General features: G+C 33.8%; 1 protein-coding gene and 1 pseudogene across 1 annotated transcript; both read right to left on the bottom strand.

The window, feature by feature from the left end:
- Window positions 1-394: 394 nt before the first annotated feature.
- On the bottom strand, window positions 395-4207 carry LOC122596973 (calcium-dependent protein kinase 26-like). The gene is made up of 8 exons (XM_043769631.1): window positions 3230-4207; window positions 2234-2825; window positions 1751-1894; window positions 1504-1656; window positions 1265-1377; window positions 923-1090; window positions 623-847; window positions 395-546 (listed from the first exon to the last, which is right to left on the bottom strand). The coding sequence occupies exons 1-8, from the start codon at window positions 4205-4207 to the stop codon at window positions 460-462; spliced, it is 2460 nt and encodes an 819-aa protein (XP_043625566.1). The 3' UTR covers window positions 395-459.
- Window positions 4208-16240: 12033 nt separating this feature from the next.
- LOC122596911 lies at window positions 16241-20041 on the bottom strand (annotated as a pseudogene).
- Window positions 20042-20383: the final 342 nt, after the last annotated feature.

Here is a 20383-nt window from a genome sequence, read left to right as displayed (position 1 = left end):
ATACACTCGCTCAGCAAGATGGAAAACAGATCAACAAACATATTAGCGATATACATTTTGTTTCAGGCATTTAAACAGATTATATGCAGTCTTTACATCAAATCAGAATTTCAGCCAAACACATATAAGCTTGCCAACAAATGCAAATACCAATTGATATACAATTCCAACTATAATGGCAATCTTTAGCTTAATTCATATAACAATCACAAACAAACAACAGTGTTTGTATTTATTGCATACTCCCAAAGGGAAATGCTAAACTACTTATGGCCCTGATGCCTCAATTGCCGCACCTATTCTCATCAAGCGGTACAATCTCCAGTGTGTTTAATGTTGTCTTCTTTAAATATGACCCAAGTTAAATTCTAAAGCAAAGCGGGGATATATGCCTATGGACGAAATTTTTAAAAATACGAGTACTAGAGTGCCTCTGGTGTCTCTCTTTCATGCTCATGTTCAGCTGTTCTGAATTGTTCTTCTTGCAACTCCTTCGTTTCCTTTTCTCATCATGGCCACGAACTCCCTGTAACCAATCCTCCCCTCCTGCATCACATCAAAAAACTCATCATTCACTATGCTTTCCTAATTCAAATATATATAATAATTATATTGGACTTACGTTATTTTGGTCAACTTCTTTGATGATATCTTCTACAACAAAATCAGCAATATTGTTATCTTCACAAGCCTTCTGAAGGTCATCAGCTGTTATATAACCACTTCCATCCTTGTCAAAGTACTGGAATGCGGCCACAAGGTGCTCTTGGTCTTCCAGTGTGTTCAGGTGAATCGTTGCAGCTAGAAAATCTCGATAAGCAATTTTCCCACTGTTGTCCAGATCAGCCTGAAATCCCACATCATCAGCTAAATCCGAACAATATTTAATGTTCACGGGCTACAAAATAACAGTCTTAATTACCGCATTCAGAAGCTCTCTTATCTCTATATCTTCTAATGTAGAGCCGTACTTCCTTAGACCAGCTCCGAGTTCATCAAACGTTATTGCACCACTATTACTGGTATTTATTGACTTAAACATTTCTGTCAAACCAGCTATCTCATCTTCACACAGTCTTTCCACTATAACCTAAATTAAAACAACATGAAAATATTAAAAGATTATCTGTTGTGCAAATCAAATAATACATTTCAGTCATGAAAGGGATCATCCCTTATTGCGTTATCTTGTATACAAATAACGACTTAAAAGAAGAACAAAACAAATGTGTATTTTACTTATAAAGTTATATTATGAACATACCACCAAAGCCATTTTCTTTAATGCATTCATTGCAGAGAACTGCTTCATACGAGAAAGAATGGCTGGTTCCAGTCTTTCAGGAGTGACACCAATTTCACAAAGCCAAGGATGGGCTGCAGAATGCAACTAATTGAGCATAAATAATCTTTAAGCTTACAAGTGTGACGGTAGAATTACAACGTGTACTCTGCAAAGATGCGTAAACGAGCAAACAAAAGGTAATATCATTCACAACATACACAGAACTTCATAAGCAGTTAGGCGGTCTGAAGGTTGTAAACATAGCATCTTCCTAACAAGATCCTTTGCACAGTCAGATATATGGGGCCACGGAGCTGAATCGAAGTCTATGCATTCCTTTAAAACTTGATCATATATCCCCTTTTCTGTTTCTACAATAAAAAAAAAATTTAAAAAGGTTGAAGTGAGCATTTCTCATTGATAACGAAATACAAGGCGCGCAGAGAGCACATTTTTTACATGTACCAGCAAGAAACGGAGGCACGCCACTGAGAAGCATATAAAGTATAACCCCTGCAGACCATACATCTGCTTCTGGACCGTAATTCCCCAAAAGCATCTCAGGAGCCGCATAACACGCACTTCCCGCTATCTCTGTGTAAATTTGACCTGAAATCCAACAGTTCAATAGAACAAATTAAGAGGAACGAACTTAAGTAGCAGAAAACCCAGAAGTAACCAACCAAATCACAGGTCAAAGTCTGTGATTTCCTTTTGTCTTCTTGATTTAGTCAAATTAGAGAAAAAGTAGAAGGAAGTCGCAGGCTTTGACAAGCGATCCAGTCAAATCACAATGGAAAAAGCAAATCACAGGTTACATAGCCTGCTATTTCGTTGCTTACCAGACCTGAAAAACATTGGCTAAAATGTAGGATCGATGCTTTTAGTTTTTCTCTTTTTTACTTGATGATAACATTTTGCTAGCAGCTATAATATGGTAAAACTAACCGGGTTTACAGAAAATAGCTGATCTAAAATCAGTTGCCATGAGGGAGAAATCATCATATCTATTAACCAACAAGAAATATTCAGGTCTGAAGTTTCTATGGATAACCCCAAGTGAGTGGCATGCCTCAACAACACCAGCAATTATCTTTATCAACTCGGCAGCCTTCTTCTCGGTATAATGTCCCATCTCAATGATTGTGTCGAACAATTCATCTCCATTGCAAAGCTCCATAACAATATGAACATACAAAAGATTCTCGTATGCACCCTTGATTGTCACAACATTATTATGTCCTGCCAAATGGTGCATTATCTGAATCTCCCTCCTAACTTCCTCTAAATGCGTTTTGGAAATCAAATTTCTCTTAGAGATTATTTTGCAGGCATAATCTATACCAGTTGCAATCTCAGTGCACAAATAGATAGTGCCAGATTCAACCACCCTTAACATTTTACAAAACGTATACATATCATGAATGTTACCGGTTTTATGACCAAGAACACTATTGGCTTCATTAGAATTTCCATAGAAGTTTAAATTTCCTTTCTTAGGACCATTGGGTTCAGAACTGGACAGATTGGAAGATCCTTGCTGTTGAGAGATCAAGCGGCTAGGTAAGCAATCTTAAAGCTTTTAGACAGTTTTGAAGAAGGATGTCTTTAGACAATGCCATTTCATTTTTAGTCATGAAAATTGTAAGAAAAACATACATAATGTGGGCAGTGTACTTTATATGATTTGTTCTTTTAAAAAAAATATTCGGCGCTTTTTATTTATACTTTTGTGGTCAATCTCATAGCAAAAATAAGCACAAGGAAATCATATAATCGGCAATAACAAGATTTTTTTCAGAAATTATACCGAGAAGAAAGGGAAAATGTTCCAATAAGATTTTGGAGCTAGTATGTCATTATGGTTTGTCATATATCTATAATGAGAAAGAGGTAAGAATCAACTCATTTTAATATTGCATATATAGACGCAAAAAAAAGTACCTTGAGATTAATCTGCAAGACCTTTGAGCTTGCCATCAAGTCCTCAAGTTTTTGAACAATCAAACCCATTGAGGGTCGTCGCTCCCGTTCATTAAGCAAACATGAATATGCAATCTCTGAAAAACTTTTCAAAGTATCATGGTCCACTTCCATCTTTAAATAGGGATCAATAATTTCATGTAACCTTCCTGTTTCATAATAGCGTTGGGCCAATGGGGCAAGGAATTGATGTTCATTGTTTACATTCACAAAGCTCGACCTCCCGCATAAGACTTCATACATTACCACACCAAATGAATAAACATCAGATTCATTGGTTAGGATTCCAGTATGCATATATGCTGGATCACAGTAGCCATGTGTCCCTGAAGCATTAGTAATTAGATAAGAGTCACTTTCATTTGCACGCCCTATATTGGAAAGTCCAAGATCTGCAATCATAGCTTTCCAGTTATGACCTATCAGAATATTTGCACTCTTAATATCTGTGTGCATCACTCCATGGTTTATCACAATATGGTTGTGAAGATAATCTAAACCACGAGCCGTGTCAAGGCATATACTGATTCTTTGCTCCCATGTCAGTGGACGAGTTATTTTACCTGACCCAAGTAGGTGTTTGACAAGGCTTCCATGCTCTGCATACTCGTAAATAAGGATCGTTTCACCAGCTTCATCACAGAAACCAAGTAGAGAGACCAGGTTTGGATGTTTATAACGAGATAGCAATTGAATCTTTGTTAAAAACTCCTTTAATCCTTTACTGGAAATTTTAGAACTATCTAGTCGCTTTACAGCCACAGAGGTAAGTTCACCGGAAAGTAATAGTTGTGCTTTGTAAACAAAGCCAAATCTACCTTTTCCAATAACTGTTGAAAAATTTTTGGTGGCTTCTTGAATAACCTGGAAAGATATGACGAGGTCCTTTGACTCGTTAATAGATGTGGTTATTATTGAATTGGAAGATGAAGAAGACATGAAGATTGAAAACTAACATAAAAGATTGGATATTTGGTTACTACTTATGACATGTATACAAGGATGATCATGCTGGCTTGAAAACCAAGAAAAGAAAAATATATTATTTCTTTTATTACATTCTTCATTACTAGAGTTTGCTAAATATAATAGGATAATGATATATAAATCCTTCTAATATGTATATCTGTACTACTTATTAAAGAAAATAACCCCGATGTTGAAAGTTACATGGAAAAATGTCTAAAATGCCCTTCCATGTAATATTTTCATCTACCACCCTTAAGATATGTAATATTTTTACTTAACACTAAAATATTTTTACTTACACTACCCCTTAACATTAATGATTAAGTTATACTATCAATCATTTATTTTTTAAAATATCCCCATTAATAATTTACATCAATCGACGTCTCATCTACCACAAATAGTCACATCTACCACTACATCATCGCTGCCATGACTACCGCCGCATTGCGCGGGTAACGTGCTAGTATCACCTAATAATCTTCTTAAAGAACCTTATGACACATGTAACCTACTAATTTTCCTTTCTCATCCTATCTCTTATATTTTTCACGTGTGGTGATTTTGTTCTTAGAAGCTAGGATTATTAGAAAGATATATTAGGAACATTTATCATTTTTAACGAAATATACAGCCCATAAAATACAGGGGATACTATGCAAACAACTTTCACAACAACTTTTCTTCTTTCTTTTTTACAGTAATTGTTTTTTAATTAAATTTCTAAAGATCATAACTTTTAACGTTTGCACCTATCAATTATAGTTACCTGAATAAACTATCTATATATATCTAAAAGTTCTATCAAGCAAGTGAAAAAATTGACGTATTATTGACGATTTATCGATTGTACTTAATAGGGCTAATTACTATGTTAATTACTTTTGTTTATTATAATACATATTTATATTTATTTGTGGTTTTGTTTATTAGAATCTGTATTTTGTTACATTCATATGAGGCTAATGTGATGTGGTAAATGATATGGTCGGTTTTGTTTACCCGAAAATGAGATATATGTGTCATGTGTGTAAATACATTAATAGGTTTATATTTAGGAATAACACATGCAAAATATTATTGTGGGCAAATAAATGATCTTATATGAAGGGTTGGTTGCGTTATATTCAAGTTATATTAAGTGGGTATTTAACCAATTCCACTTAGATGGGTTGGCGAGGGGTATCTTTTAAATCCATTATATGGGTCCCGGAAGAGAGTTTCCCTAAGGTCTCGGGTACGAGTCTTGGGTTTCTCATCTCAAGGTATTTTCTGAGATTGGAAGTCCAACGATTTGTTGATTAAAATTGCCTCCATTAAGTCTGAATCGAAACTAACTTAAAAAAAATATTTATATATTCGGCAGGTATTTCCTCTTCTTTCTTTACCTTAAATAAAACAAAAAAAACCCTTTTCATGTCCTCTTCCTTTCTTTCCTTGATCGATGCCCGTTCAATGTCTCAACCGAAAGGTATTCTTTGTACGAATTAATAAGGTAAAGAACGGTTGATTTATTGAAGAAGTTGAAAATGAATGATTCATTGATTGAGTCATTCATTATGTATAGTAATGATGGTTAGAAACTGCTATGGCATCTAAAAAGGTAATCATCAGTACGTTCTTTGTATATCTCCCCCTCAACATTTTTTTTCCCTCAACCACCATTTAATCCTCATCTCCCTTTTAGATTTTGTGTGTATATGTGTGTGTTTGTTTTGGTTGCTTCAGATTTTACCATATTAATCGGTTCTAACTATTATTTGTTTATATGATCGTCCAGCAGGTTTTCAACTCTGATTGAAGCTTTAGTTTCGTTCTTCATCGATCGTTATTGGGTTTCCTAAATCCCCAATGAAAAGGATAAGTTGTTACATGAGGCTACCATATTTGTTTATAAAAACCCCAGTATTTCTTCTTCTCAATTAAGTCATTCCTTTTTCAAATATTAGTATGTTCTGAAATGTTTGTTTTTAAACATTATTTATCTTATATATGCACACCAGGTGTTTGATAGAAAGACTAAAGGGGACCTTTCATTTGTATAATTCGATTTCTTCTAATCATTTTCTTTAAAAATTTATGTGTTTTATATATACATTGCAGGTTAGAGAAGTTCACTATTTTTGTCATCAAACAGTATGTTATTATTGGTATTGTTTGCTTATACACACAATAAGTAATGTGTGTTATTTTTACCGGATGTTTAAAAGTTATTTTTGTCATCAAAATGTATGCTATCACTGTTCCAACACCTTTACGAGGGACCGCTGACAGTTCATACAATGTTTCTACTGGAGAATGAAGTTGCAAACAGAAAGTCGATAGGAGATTTTGCTTGGTAAGGTGTGCTATGTATCCATTGTCTATATGTATATTACCAATCAGGTTTCTTTTTTAAGCCCTTTTGCTGAGATTATTGTCCCAGGCTGATTGCCTTGATTATGTTGATTGAAATTGATTATAGAAATTGGAAATAAGAGAAACTGAATAGGAGAACCATTCATTCCTTTGAGATATAGTTTCAAATGTATAATCTCTTTTATTGATGTACAAACAATATAGGGTGAAAGTATTAAATAATGTAAAAGGGTATACGAATATTGATATTGTTTGAAATGATATGATTATATTTTTTTAGTGTTACATATTATTATATATCAAAAATTCAGTTTCCCATGTTGCTGGAATGACAGTTATTGGCTTTGGTCTATTAATGGATGCATTCACCGGTCTAATGAAGCAGGTGTGTGTGTTTATATATCTTTTAGCAGTTGCGTCTTTATATATCTTTCCTCTTTCAATTTCGTATTTTAGTTTCGGATTTAAGATGTTAGTTGCAAGTTTTCAGATTTCACATATGGGCAAGCTTGGCAAGCACCAACCCAACCTCTAAATTATTTCGTAACATAAAACAATAATGTTTTGTGGCTGCAGAATTAGTGATTGCTGGCTGAGACCAAGCAGTTGCAACAATGAAAAAGGGTGAGTAGGCAATATTGACACACACCAGTCACTGCCACCATCCTTCCGGCCAGCCACCCACTGGTTCCACCGGTCTCTTCTCCCTCTATCTTTTTATGTTATTTCATCTTTTTAGTATATTCTTTTTTACCTTTCTCTTCCGTCTTTCTGGATTGTTGATTATGTTTTTGAGTGGATAAAATAAGTTCCAACTTTTAATTGGTAAAAGTTTTAAGCTACATAGGTTAGTAGGCGTACTTCAATTCTTATAGCAGCAAGTATCGTCTGACTGGCTTTTTTAGTTTCCAGTAGAGTCCATATGTAATCCCATAGTCACGCAAGGTCACGATTTAGTACTCTTAGCTTTTAAAGTTACCAAATAATATTTGTTCAACAATTTCTCTTGCTTGGTCATTACAGTTTTCCCGTCCAATACTTAATAAGTTAATATGGCCCCCGCTCCTTTTAAAAGAATTTAAAACAGAACTTGGCTTGCAAATGGCATTAGATATGAAAGCGAGAATGTTGTTGTGGTGTCGTTTGATGGGAAAAGTTAGTTAATGGGACAACAAAGTCACCGTTGGACGAGCAAAACCAGGTATATATTCAGTTTTGCACATGTACCTCGCCCGCAAAGTATCTTTGCTTAATCTTTTGGCTCTGTATGGTCTTTGCAGGATGACTTGGGTGATGGCTATGTTCTGCCCCCCGTTTTGGAAAGGTCAGGACATTGTAGATAAGTGAATTTGTGTATGTGGATTGAGTTGGTCTTTGACCTGTTTTAAATTATATCTGACAAGTAATGAGTCATTAATTTGAATATGTATAATAGCATCAAGGTGTGTAAATATTGCTTACTCTGGACGACCTCTTGCATTGTATGACATCACACTTGCAGTGTATGACATTACAAAAACTACCACACTGCTTCCTTTCGTTGTTGACCGGCCAAGACTACAAGATCGATAACTTGACTGCCTGCTGAATTCAAATCTAGGTGATTATACTCTTTGAATTCCCCTATTAAAAATAGTAAATAGCACTACAGTCATCCGGTTCTTAGGTTAGTTAAAAGCCTGTCTCCTGTGTCATATACTTAGATGGCTGAATACATACAATGGCTACCAAACCAGAAGCTTTCTGTCATATCCAAGTATGACAACCCACATATTTTAAGCATTTTATAATGAATTCATTCTTTAAACATTCTATATACAAATAGATTTATTTTAATACTTATTGTATGCATGTAGGATGCCTCTATAGTAGATATGGCACAATGGGTGGGTCTTGGCTCAAGCTAGCTGTACATAGCTAAGCAGGACGGGTCAAAAAAGTAATGGTTGAAACAGGTCGGGCTGGCCCGAAACACTTCTTTCCGGATATTTTTGATAAATAGTTAGAGTGTCAAATATGATTTGAAAAACTACGTTTTTCAATAAGTCTAATCATTAAACAAAATGGTCTAAAAGGCGTTTTATATGCTATAAGTTGAAATACACTTTGAACACCTGTCGATTTGTTCAATACATTTCTTGCTTAAACTAATATTATATATAGTAATTAAAGGGAACTCTCCTATTCCGTGTTATCAGAAGATATTCCATACTTTCTCCATGCAAAATGATCATCTAATTCCATCAGATCTTTAGTTAGAATGATTGTATCCGTATTTACTGCCGTTGGTTTTAATAAATGAGGTCAATGGTTGCTTATATTATTACAATGGTTAGTAAAGAGTGGATCAACCTCTCATCAAGAGTCCATGAGTATCTACACTCATTCATATCTTTCATTACTTATAGAATCATGGGAACCCCGACAGAAGATACTTGTCGCGGTGTGACTTCTCTGCCTGACTTTAAGTCCGCCTTTCCAAAGTGGTCCTCAAAGGTTATCTATCTATTTCTTCTATGGAGTTGGTACTTTAAACTTTGATTTTCTGTTCTAAATATTTAGGATACATGGTCTTTGAAACCTGATCGGTGGTGCATCATTTGCTTTTCAGGATGTAGCAACTGTAGTCCCAACTAACGTCAATGAACTCATAGGGCATCTGCAGATTGTTAATGAAATTGTCAAGGGTGATAATCATTATCTATTACCTGCATAGCCTATATTAAATAATGCATTTTTGAATTGTCTTAATTTCGCGAAGGTAGAAAAATTGGTGTGAATGACACATCCTCTGTCATTTTTTTTATTTGTACAATACTAAATTTTTTTTGTTTTCATGAAAATAGATAAATATTAGTGGTTAAACTCATGTTTAATCAATTTAGTGTGCACCTGATGATTTGGAAAAACAATGCAGCAGGTTGTTTTCTCATCACTGTTTTCCTATGAATTATATAACCATAAATCAATTTTGCTCGCCTTTACAAAGGTTTTGATTGATGATATTTTATCATAACTTTATATACCCAATAATTAAATGACTCCTTTTTTGTACCTGGTGCATTGTTAAAATTTATGCTACATGTAGTTTTACAATTTTTATAGAAATGGCAGACATCTAACGAGTGAATAAGCCCGGCCGTGCATCGCACGGGCCTTCACTCTAGTATACTTAATAAACTTGTCAAAATGAACTCTTGAAATTTTATGTCTGTTACAAAATTTAATAAAATTTTTTCCCCCATCTATTTCTTACCCGATTTTTTTATTTTTTTATTTTTGATAAGTAACTATTATTACTTACATGATAATTAGAGCTGACCCAACTATATTTGATACCCAAGCACATGCTTTGGGCCACCAATCTTCAAAGGCCCTCAAATATAATAGGAGGTGATGTTTATATATTTAAAAAAAAAAAATCAAGAGGCTATTCGGTAAAAAAAAAACTCATCTAAAAAAAATTTGTATTTTCTATTCTTATTTCAAAATTAAAAAAACTACTCCATGCTATTATGTTGTCATCGTCTTCTTCTGATATCTAATTAATTTTTAATTTTATTTTAATTTATGTTAATTAATTTGTGCATCTGAACCTTTTGATTTATTTATATTTAAATGTGATTTTGTAAATTAGCTTCTAACTTTCTAACTTTCTTTATTGATTCTTCGATGTATCATAAATATGAATGTGGTAATTTGAAAAGAATTAAAAAGTTAAAAAGAAAAGCCTAGAAGCATCAGCAGGTATAAGCAGGTATGTTTTTTTCCGTTTACTTTACTTCGTATGTTAAGAAACTAGGCCTCTAAAATTGATCTCGTTAAAGGTCACCAAAAAACTTGAGCCAGCACTGCTGATAATTCATCATTTATTATGCTTTCAATTTATTATAAATATATTTTCATAAGAGTACTAGTAATATATATAAGTAATATACCTATTATGAAAACCAAAATATAATGGGTACGAGGAAAAAAAAACGAGTAAAACAAAACACAATTATTAATTGATTGACACTTGAAGTTTAAAAAACTAAGATCTGTGGGGTGTCAAAACAAATTAATACTAAATACCATTGTCATTGCAGCCGGCACAATTTAGAAAATCGTTTTAAGACTAATGGAATATAAAATGCAGACCAAGCATATACAATTAGGTAAGCATGTTCGTAACACGGATGTCATAACTATAGACATTCACAAATTTATTGGGAAATTTAAAGAAAATTAAACATCTCCAAAACTCATTCATATCTATACTCCCTTATAAAGCATTTTGAAGTTTTATTTATGGTATGTCTTAATAAATTAAGCATACTTTTTTTTTCTTTCAAAAAACCCCTTTCACTATATATATGGTTTTCAAAATGGTCCTCCGTACACTACAACACTGAATTACCGTATCTACCCTTATAACAAATTGTCACTCCTAAAACAAAATTCCGCCGCAACGTGCGGGTAGTATGCTCGTGTATAACTCACCAATATGGGGTTAGCCTATTTAGTAGAGGTAAGCATCATTCTTGGTGACTTTTAATCTTGAGTTCTTATTTTCTATATTTACCTTCCCAACTCTTTCTCAAAGCCTTGGGCCCTATCTCTAAACCGTGGACAAAATTCTTTATCGAGTTTTCAATCCCAAACTATTTCCCACTTGGACTCGCCCGACAAACTGCATTCCCCTTTTCCCCTATATTTATTAGTGTCTGGAATTCTTTATCAAATCCTTTGATTTTTGACTGTTGCTTAACCCTAATATAAAACTTTTCAAAAGAAGTAGTCTAAGTAGTAACTATGTTCTTGAGTTCCTTTTAGAAAAGAAAAGATGAGATTAGAAGATAATCAATCCTTTCAAATCATCCTAAAAGTGGGAGAAAGATTTTAAGGAATAAAATCAACTAAATTATCACTCCAATTCCTATCATTTCACTTCTTTTCCACCCTTAAAAAAAAACTCAAGAACACAAATTGTTTCAAGATCATTTGGATTCCTTTCTTTTCATTCCTTAAAAAAACTCAAGAACATAGCATAAAGGAATTGACTTTAAGGAACAAAATCAACTAAATTATCACTCCAATTCCTATCATTTCACTTCTCTTCCACCCTTAAAAAAAACTCAAGAACACAAATTGTTTCAAGATCATTTGGATTCTTTTCTTTTCATCCCTTAAAAAACTCAAGAACATACATAAAGGAATTGACTTGGAACTCGACGGTTTGACTTTCCATTAAGAGTAAAGAATGCTTAGAATATGTCATATCCAATACCAATTTCGGAAACTGTGATTTAAATCTTACCAAATTCGTTACAGTTTTTTTTTTCTTTTGGTAAACGGGTTGCAAAATTTTTTACATACAGTGAAACCTTTGTAAATTAATAATATTGGACCAACACATTTTATTAATTTAACTAGATATAATTATATCAATAAATTAATAAACTATTAATTTAAAGAGGTTTCTAATATAAATTTTGAAAAAACATTCGTGAGTATGCATTATCAACACAAAATAGATGTGAATCATTTGCTAGATTATGCTAGTGAATAATAAAAGTTATGAGGTTCAAAACATTAAATAAATTATGACGTATACTATTCCAAATTCTGATTAATGGCGAAGTTGAAGATGATTTAAGGATATAACTATTCACAACTTATTATTGCAATACGAGTACACGATGCCCAAATTCTTACAATGCATTTTTGAGTAGTTTTTAGAAAAGTTTGAATGATAAGATTTAATTATATACTCAATATAGATTTAAAATTTAAAAAAAAAAAACATGTCACTATACATCATTTTCACTAAAATTTGAAATATTTAAGTAATTATTAATTTATAGTTTCGTTGGTATCAATATAAATACACTGTGATTTAAAAAAAGTTATTATCCTATTATTTTATTGATTTTGGGGTTTAATTTTATAATGGTCCCAACTTGAGACCAGATAAATTGTTAGTTTTATTGAGGTTATTAATTTATCGGATATTAATTTATATAGTGTCTACTGTACCTTCCCCTTTCCCATTTAACCCCAAACTTGTGGAGCTAAAATTAAAACTAATATCATTTGTCAAACAATTTAACATTTTGCAACAACCATTGTTATTTAGAAACCTTAAAGAATGTGTGGCAACTATACATTTTCGGGGTTACCTACACAAGGATGTACGTCGACCAGGAACCGGTCTAACCCCGTGTCATATCGGAACAGGGATAGCGTATTTGAGCCTTTCGACATGTATATATCTTATGAGATATACCTGAATTAAGATAATATTAAACCCTTGATCTGAAAAAGCTAAACACCAGAGGCTAAAAAAAAAAATACTTAACAACTTGTAATAAAGATGATCTGAGTTCACTAATCACTACCAACTTAACACACCCGGGGTACTAAAGTAGCCATTTTTGTGTGTTTAAAGTTTCTAAGTGTTTAAAGTTAAATAAAAATTACATTTTTGGTATCTTTAAGTTGTTAAAATTTCTGTTTTTTAATTATTAAGTACTAAATGTATTAAGTGGTTGAATTTAGGTAATTAACGGTTATTTTTGTATATTAGGTAAAAAAAACATGAAATTTGACAGTTTTAAGTTCTTAATTATTAACTTAAAAAAATAAGGTCTTATAGTCTCTAAATGGAGGAAATTATAGATAATATCATGAAGTTGATTATTTTATTCATTGTTAATACCGTCACATGTGGATCACGTGGGGAAGTTAATAGATTAACAAACGGCATATGTTGGTATGAAAAACGAAAAAATAACTAAATTCTTGATATTATTTGTAATTTTCTAACTTAGAGATTATAAATGAAAATTTTGATAACTTCAAATATCAAAAATGCAATTTTTTGGGTTAAGTACAAATATAATCCCTATGGTTTGTCGAATTTGCAGTTTTCATCCATCCGTTAACTTTTTGGCCAAAATCATCCATGTGGTTTGCATTTCTCCATACTTCTTTAAAGTCCCCCCATGTGTAAGTCAAGTGAGGGGCATTTTCGTCATTTCACTCTATTTTTTCTCCCACTTTTTTAAAATCATCCCCATAGTTTGTTCTTTTTACAATTTTCATCCCTGTAGTTAATCTTTTATTTATATACATATGTATTTACGAATGTTATGATATGTATAAACAACAAGTCTCATTTAAAGAAGCAGAGCAATAGTTTGCTCTATCAGAAAAGGAGGCTTGTTAACATCGGTTCTGAAAATACTAAAGTAACAATGTTTCGGAAATGAGTGGTCGACAGTTTTTTTTTTTTCAAAGTCAGGAAAGTTATTAAAAACATCTTTTATCAAACACCCATTTCTGATACTTTGTTTGTCCTACAACATCAACCTAGGGATAAACATATAACCCGAGACCTGTCCTAGGCCCCCACGAACCGTCGGATAAGGTAACAGGTGGACTGGTTCGTTTTTGTTGCATTGTTGGGTTTTCGGTTGGGCCGAGTGAGATCGGGTTTTGACACGTGATGAAAAAATATATGAATTAAAAAAAAAAATAACATGGATGAAACTTGCAAAACGAACAAACCACATAGTCAATTCTAAAGAAGTGGAGGAAAAAGTGGAGTGAAATGACGAAAATGTCCCTCACGTGACTTGCACATGGGGGGACTTAACAGAAGTAGGGACGAAGTGCGAACCATAAGGATGATTTTGGCCAAATAGTTAACGGAGGGATGAAAAACTGCAAAACTAATAAACCACAGGGACGATTGTTGCACTTAACTTAATTTTTTTTTTCTTTTTTACACTCAAAATTTAAAAATATAACTCGTTCAAACTATCAATCCTAACTTGCTGTTGGCAGTACATCTCAAATAGTATTTTAGTATAGATAGAGGCATTGTGGGCTGATTGACGTCGAAGTATCAATCAAAAATAAACCTAAATACCTTATACTAGATAGGGTAAGTGGGTATCGTTTCCACGAGGAGCGTCTGTGGTTATTAGGGGTGTTCACGGTTTGGTTTTTACCCGGTTAAACTGTAAACCGAACCGTTTAAAAAACCGAAAAAAACCAAACCGTTTTTTAATTTGGTTTTGGGTTTGGTTTGTAACCAAAACCGAATTATATATTCGGATTTTGGTTTGGTTATGAGTAAAGGATAATGAATTTGGTTAAACCGAAAGAACCGAATAACTTATATTACTATTATGTATTATTAAAAATATTTAATTCGTATTTTTTTTTATGGAAAATTATTAATGTATTTTTTACTTTATGTGTCTATTTGTTTATCATATTAACTTTTTTTATGAAATTAGATAAATTCAATTTTGATGAATAATTTTTAATAATGATGACAAACAAGAGTTTAGTTGTTTCACTTATGTTATTTGTTTATCCATATGGTTTAAATTTACTACTTTGATAAAAATTGAAATTATGAACATATTTGGTTTTTTCGGTTTTAAACCGAAACCGAACCGAATTCTAATTTGGTTTTCGGTTTGGTTTTTCTATTTCGAATTAGGTTTTGGTTCGGTTTTGGTTTTGAAAAATGAAAATAAAAAAACCGAAAAATCCGAACCAAATAGACCAAATAACCGAAAACCGAACCGATGAACACCCCTAGTGGTTATAGTCAAGTTTTAACAATTTTAATGGATTTTAAAGACAATACTAAAAGTAATTTTAATTAGCTAAAGCAAAGATAAAATTAATTAACTAGACTTCACTAATAAAACAAGACAAAATTAAAAAGAGAACTTGTAAACAATAATAAAAAGTACATCCCTCCCGAATCCCAAAAGTCGCGTTAATTTACTTAACAAACTTTACCGAGTATTTATTCTAAATTACATAGACATAATTTTAATATTATTTGACAAGAACAATTTTGGGCACAACCTATGTTAATTATATGACCTGTCTTAATCCCTAAACTAGGTGGACTCGGTACAAATCATTAACTCGCAATAAGTTGTCTTACGAAAATCCAAATCAAATAATATTGAATAAATACTCAATCAGTCATATGAATTATAATCTAAAAAGAACAATGTTTATACGACTGAAAGTAAAATTCATCAAGTAAAATTAACTAACAATTGTTCATCGAGAGAGATAGCAAAAACCTTAGCCGGACATCGTCATCTTCAAATAACCAACAATTGATAAAGAAAAGTTTTGTTCCATTGGTCGAATGATGATGGTGATATGCGTAGCTGCTTTCTGTCCGTGCCTCCAAATTCGTCCGCAGTCCTCCTAAATATGACTCGAATTTTTTTCTAAGTTGCCGAATCAAATTTTGCCAATCACATCAGACACTTTAATACAAGAAGGATCGCCAAAAATGTTTACACAAGGATATTTGTATTTTGTTGGTACAACTTAAAAGAACAAACTTTACACTCATTTAGTTCTTATATTCATTGAAACAATACATCAACGTCCATTGCCATTCAATGGCGGAAAACATTTAAACTATGGCCTTGATACCTCAATTGTCGCACCTAATCTCATCGTGCTGTACTATCTGCATTATGTCAAAATTCCCTTCTTTAAGTATGACCCAAGAACAAATATAAAGCAAAATTGAGATATGCATATGGACGAAATGCTGAAAGGAAACTACCAAAGAGTCAAAGACCCTCTAGTGTGTCTCTTTCATGCTCATGTTCAGTTGTTCTGCATTGTTCTTCTTTCAACTCTTTCGTTTCCTTTTGTCATCATGGATACAAACTCCTCGTAAGAAATCCTCCCGTCCTGCATCAGATTAAAAAACTCATCATTCATTAAGTCTTCCTAATTCAAATATATATAATTATATTGGACTTACATTATCTTGGTCAACATCTTTGATGATATCTTCTACAAGAAAATCAGCAATATTGTTATCTTCACAAGCCTTCTGAAGGTCATCAGCTGTTATATAACCACTTCCATCCTTGTCAAAATACTGGAAAGCGGCCACAACGTGTTCTTCTTCTTCTTCTTCAGCTAAATCCAAACAATCTCGATAATCAGGTGAATCGTTGCAGCTAGAAAATCTCGATAAGCAATTTTCCCACTGTTGTCCAGATCAGCCTGAAATCCCACATCATCAGCTAATCCAAACAATCTTAATGTTCACGGGCTAAAAAATTAATGGTTTGTATAATTGCCTGCCTCTTCATTAATCATAATATCCCTATATATACAAAAGGCTCTCCACTATTTAGGAAGGAGATAACCATAAAATAAATGCAAGATTTATCTTTAAAAATATAAGATTTATCTAATCTGTTAAATAAACACAAGATTTATAAAATCTATCACACCCCCGCAGTCGAAGCTAGAGGAGGCCGAATGCTTAGACTGGACCGAAAATCATCACAGAGAACCCTTGGAAGACCTTTCGTAAAGATGTCAGCTACTTGATAGCGAGACGGGATATGAAGAATATGCACAGAACCACGTTGTACCAAATCACGAACAAAATGTATATCCAGTTCAATATGTTTGGTACGTTGATGTTGTACCGGATTTCCAGATAGATAAACGGCACTAATATTGTCACAATATACCAAACTGGCCTGTCGAAGAGGTTTATGTAACTCCAATAATAAATTACGAAGCCAACAAATTTCGGCAACAACATTTGCAACACCATGGTATTCTGCTTCAGCACTAGACCGGGAAACAACCACTTGACGTTTAGATGACCAAGACAATAAATTAGTACCCAAATAAACACAGTAACCAGAAGTAGAGCGACGAGTGTCAGGGCAATCAGCCCAATCAGCATCTGTATAAGCACGCAAAGAAAAATCTGTGGAAGATCCCAAAGTAAGACCAAAAGCAGAAGTGCCCTGAATGTAGCGTATGATTCGCTTAAGAGCATCCCAGTGAGCAACAGACGTAGAATGCATATGCATGCAAATTTGCTGAACTGCATAACTAATGTCTGGGCGGGTGAAAGTAAGATACTGAAGTGCACCAGCCATGCTTCGATATAGTGTGGGATCATCAAATAGAGGACTCGAAGACACACTTAGTTTAGACTTTGTGTCCACGGGAGTAGTGACAGACTTACAAGAAGACATACCAGCCTGATCAATAATATCCATCGCATAAGACTGCTGAGATAAGAACATAGTATTGTGATGCCGTGTCACTTGAATTCCCAGAAAATGACTCAAGATTCCAAGATCCTTCATATCGAATTCAGCAGCTAACTCATGAATGAGACCAACTCGAAGGGTAGCATGAAAAGTGGTAAGAATGATATCATCAACATAAATAAGTAAATAGGCCATATCAGAACCACGACGATAGATAAATAAGGAGTTGTCACACTTACTCTGCTGAAAACCAATGGACAGAACAAAATCAGTAAACCTTTGGTACCATGATCGCGGTGCCTGTTTCAACCCATATAATGATTTCTTTAATAAACACACATGATCAAGGTACTCTCGATGACGAAATCCCATTGGTTGATACATATAACAGTTTCACTTAGATTTCCATGTAAGAATGCATTAGTAACATCTAGCTGATGAATGGACCAGGATCGAGATAATGCAAGAGCTAACACATTCCTAATAGTAGTCGGTTTAACAACCGGACTAAAAGTCTCCCCACAATCGATACCTACTTGTTGCGCACTGCCATCACAGATTTCTTTCAAACCAGCGCATTCAGAAGCTCTCTTATCTCTATATTTTCTAATGTAGAGCCTTACTTCCTTAGACCAGCTCTGAGTTCATCAAACGTAATTGCACCACTGTTATCGGTATTTATTGACTTAAACATTTCTTTCAAACCAGCTATCTCGTCTTTACACAGTCTTTTAGCTATTACCTAAATTTAAACAACACGAAAATAATTAAAGACTATCTACTACACAAATCAAATAGTTATCTTTCGGTCACGCAAGGGATCTTCCCTTAAAACTTCTCACAAGAAAAAAATAAATGTTGTACTATTTTCCTTTTAATATGAACATACCTGCAAAGCCATTTTATTTAATGTATTCATTGCAGAGAACTGCTTCAAACGAGAAAGAAAGGCCGGATCCAGTCTTTCAGGAGCAGCACCATTTTCACAAAGCCAAGGATGGGCTGTACAATGCAACTAGTTGAGCTTAAATAACCTTTAAGAACAGGTAACAATATACCGTTTAATCTGCACAGATGTGTAAACAAGTAACCGAATACCACACAGTAGTATTAGAATTGAGTATACAATAGGTAATATCATTCACAAATCACAGCATATCCAGAACTTCATAAGCAGTTAGGTGGTCTGAAGGTCGCGAACGTAACATCTTCCTAATAAGATCCTTTGCACTGTCAGATATATGGGGCCACAGGTCTGATTTGAAGTCTATGTGTCCCCTTAAAACTTCATTATATATCCCCTCTTTTGTTTCTACAATCTATAAAATATAAAACAAAAAAGTTGAAGTGAGCATTTCATATTGATAACAAAATCCAAGACACACAGAGAGCATATATTTAACATGTACCAGCCCAAAACGGAGGCACACCGCAGAGTAGTATATAAAGTATCACCCCTGCAGACCATATGTCTGCTTCTGGACCGTAGTTCCTCAAAATCACCTCAGGGGCCACACAATACGGTGTGCCCACTATATCCATGTAAATATGCCCTGAAAATCAACAAGAGTGGGAATTCAATAAAAACATTATCTTAAGACGAATTAGGAATGCTTTGTATCAGTTAGAATATATAGTCTAGGGACTAGACATGAGCTAAGGCTTGAAACGCATGGTGGAGCAACACACTGGCACATGGCAAATTTTGCAAAACAAAATTGATGCTGATTGTTGTTCCCTTGTCCCTCTCGTCCCTCACTTGAACGAAAATAACAATACTAAACTATTCTTCTTATTTCACAACCATAGGTTTACATACAAATATATAGATTTCGAACCAGTACATACCAACAGGTATGACTGTCCAAACCGACACCAATCTTATAACTAACGTGCCTATTCTAACAGACACGACCCTTCACAGCATAACTGCCTATAACCGAAAATAACTTCCATTCGGTTATACACTTTATTCTTGACACTATAGACCCCTAAACTTATACATCGACACTTCCATGGATTGATAAATTAGTATATCCAACACTCCTCCCTAATTTATTAATCCATGCCTTTCATATCTTGAAGCTCCATCATCTTTATCCTTGACCTTTGGCTTGTTTCCATTTCTTTTGACTTGATCTTTAACATGAACTATGTCTTCAACTTCTTTCTTGATTTGGCTTCTCTTATTCTTGTCTTCAATCTCATCTTGATCATCGTTGTTAACTTTGTCAGTATGTTCCATCATTTGTATCATCTCATAGTCTTGAATCTCCAACAATGTGTTTCTTGTATCACGATCTTCGGATTCAACTTTCTTATTTCTTAACTTGATGTCTTTCTCATTCTTGCATTCCTTTTGTAGTCTTGATGGCATCTCTCGATGTTTCTTGCATTCGCCATTGTCAACTCTTGGTTCTTCTTCTAGTAGTTTCTTATTTGAACAACTTCATAGTTTTCTTTCTCAAACTGTTCTCTTTCTGACTTTAACTCTTTCATCTCTTTGCTTGTGCAATCTCTCAACTTCTTCAACTTCTTCACAACCAGAACCTGTCGGCCGTTCCTCCGAAACTGCACTTATAACCGGAGAAGGGGCAGCTGGCAAAACGCCATTACTATCAACATCAAACTTAATAACCTTCGCCTCATCCTCTTCCATAGATAACTTAGCCCGTCTCCGAGCACTCCTTCTTAACACACCTTCTATCGGAGTTTGTGG

The sequence above is a fragment of the Erigeron canadensis genome, chromosome 1, assembly GCF_010389155.1.
Source record: "Erigeron canadensis isolate Cc75 chromosome 1, C_canadensis_v1, whole genome shotgun sequence".
Classification (NCBI taxonomy): domain Eukaryota; kingdom Viridiplantae; phylum Streptophyta; class Magnoliopsida; order Asterales; family Asteraceae; genus Erigeron; species Erigeron canadensis.
Note: the sequence above shows the minus strand (reverse complement) of the source record. Positions and strands in the feature narration are given on the sequence as shown.

Excerpts from the sequence above, each read along its gene's own strand:
- LOC122596973 (XM_043769631.1), bottom strand. The coding sequence starts at position 4,207 with ATGTCTTCTTCATCTTCCAATTCAATAATAACCACATCTATTAACGAG. Across the intron at positions 1,895-2,233 it reads AGCTATTTTCTGTAAACCCG|GTCAAATTTACACAGAGATA; the intron begins GTTAGTTTTACC and ends GTTGGATTTCAG. Across the intron at positions 547-622 it reads AAGAAGTTGACCAAAATAAC|GAGGGGAGGATTGGTTACAG; the intron begins GTAAGTCCAATA and ends GATGTGATGCAG.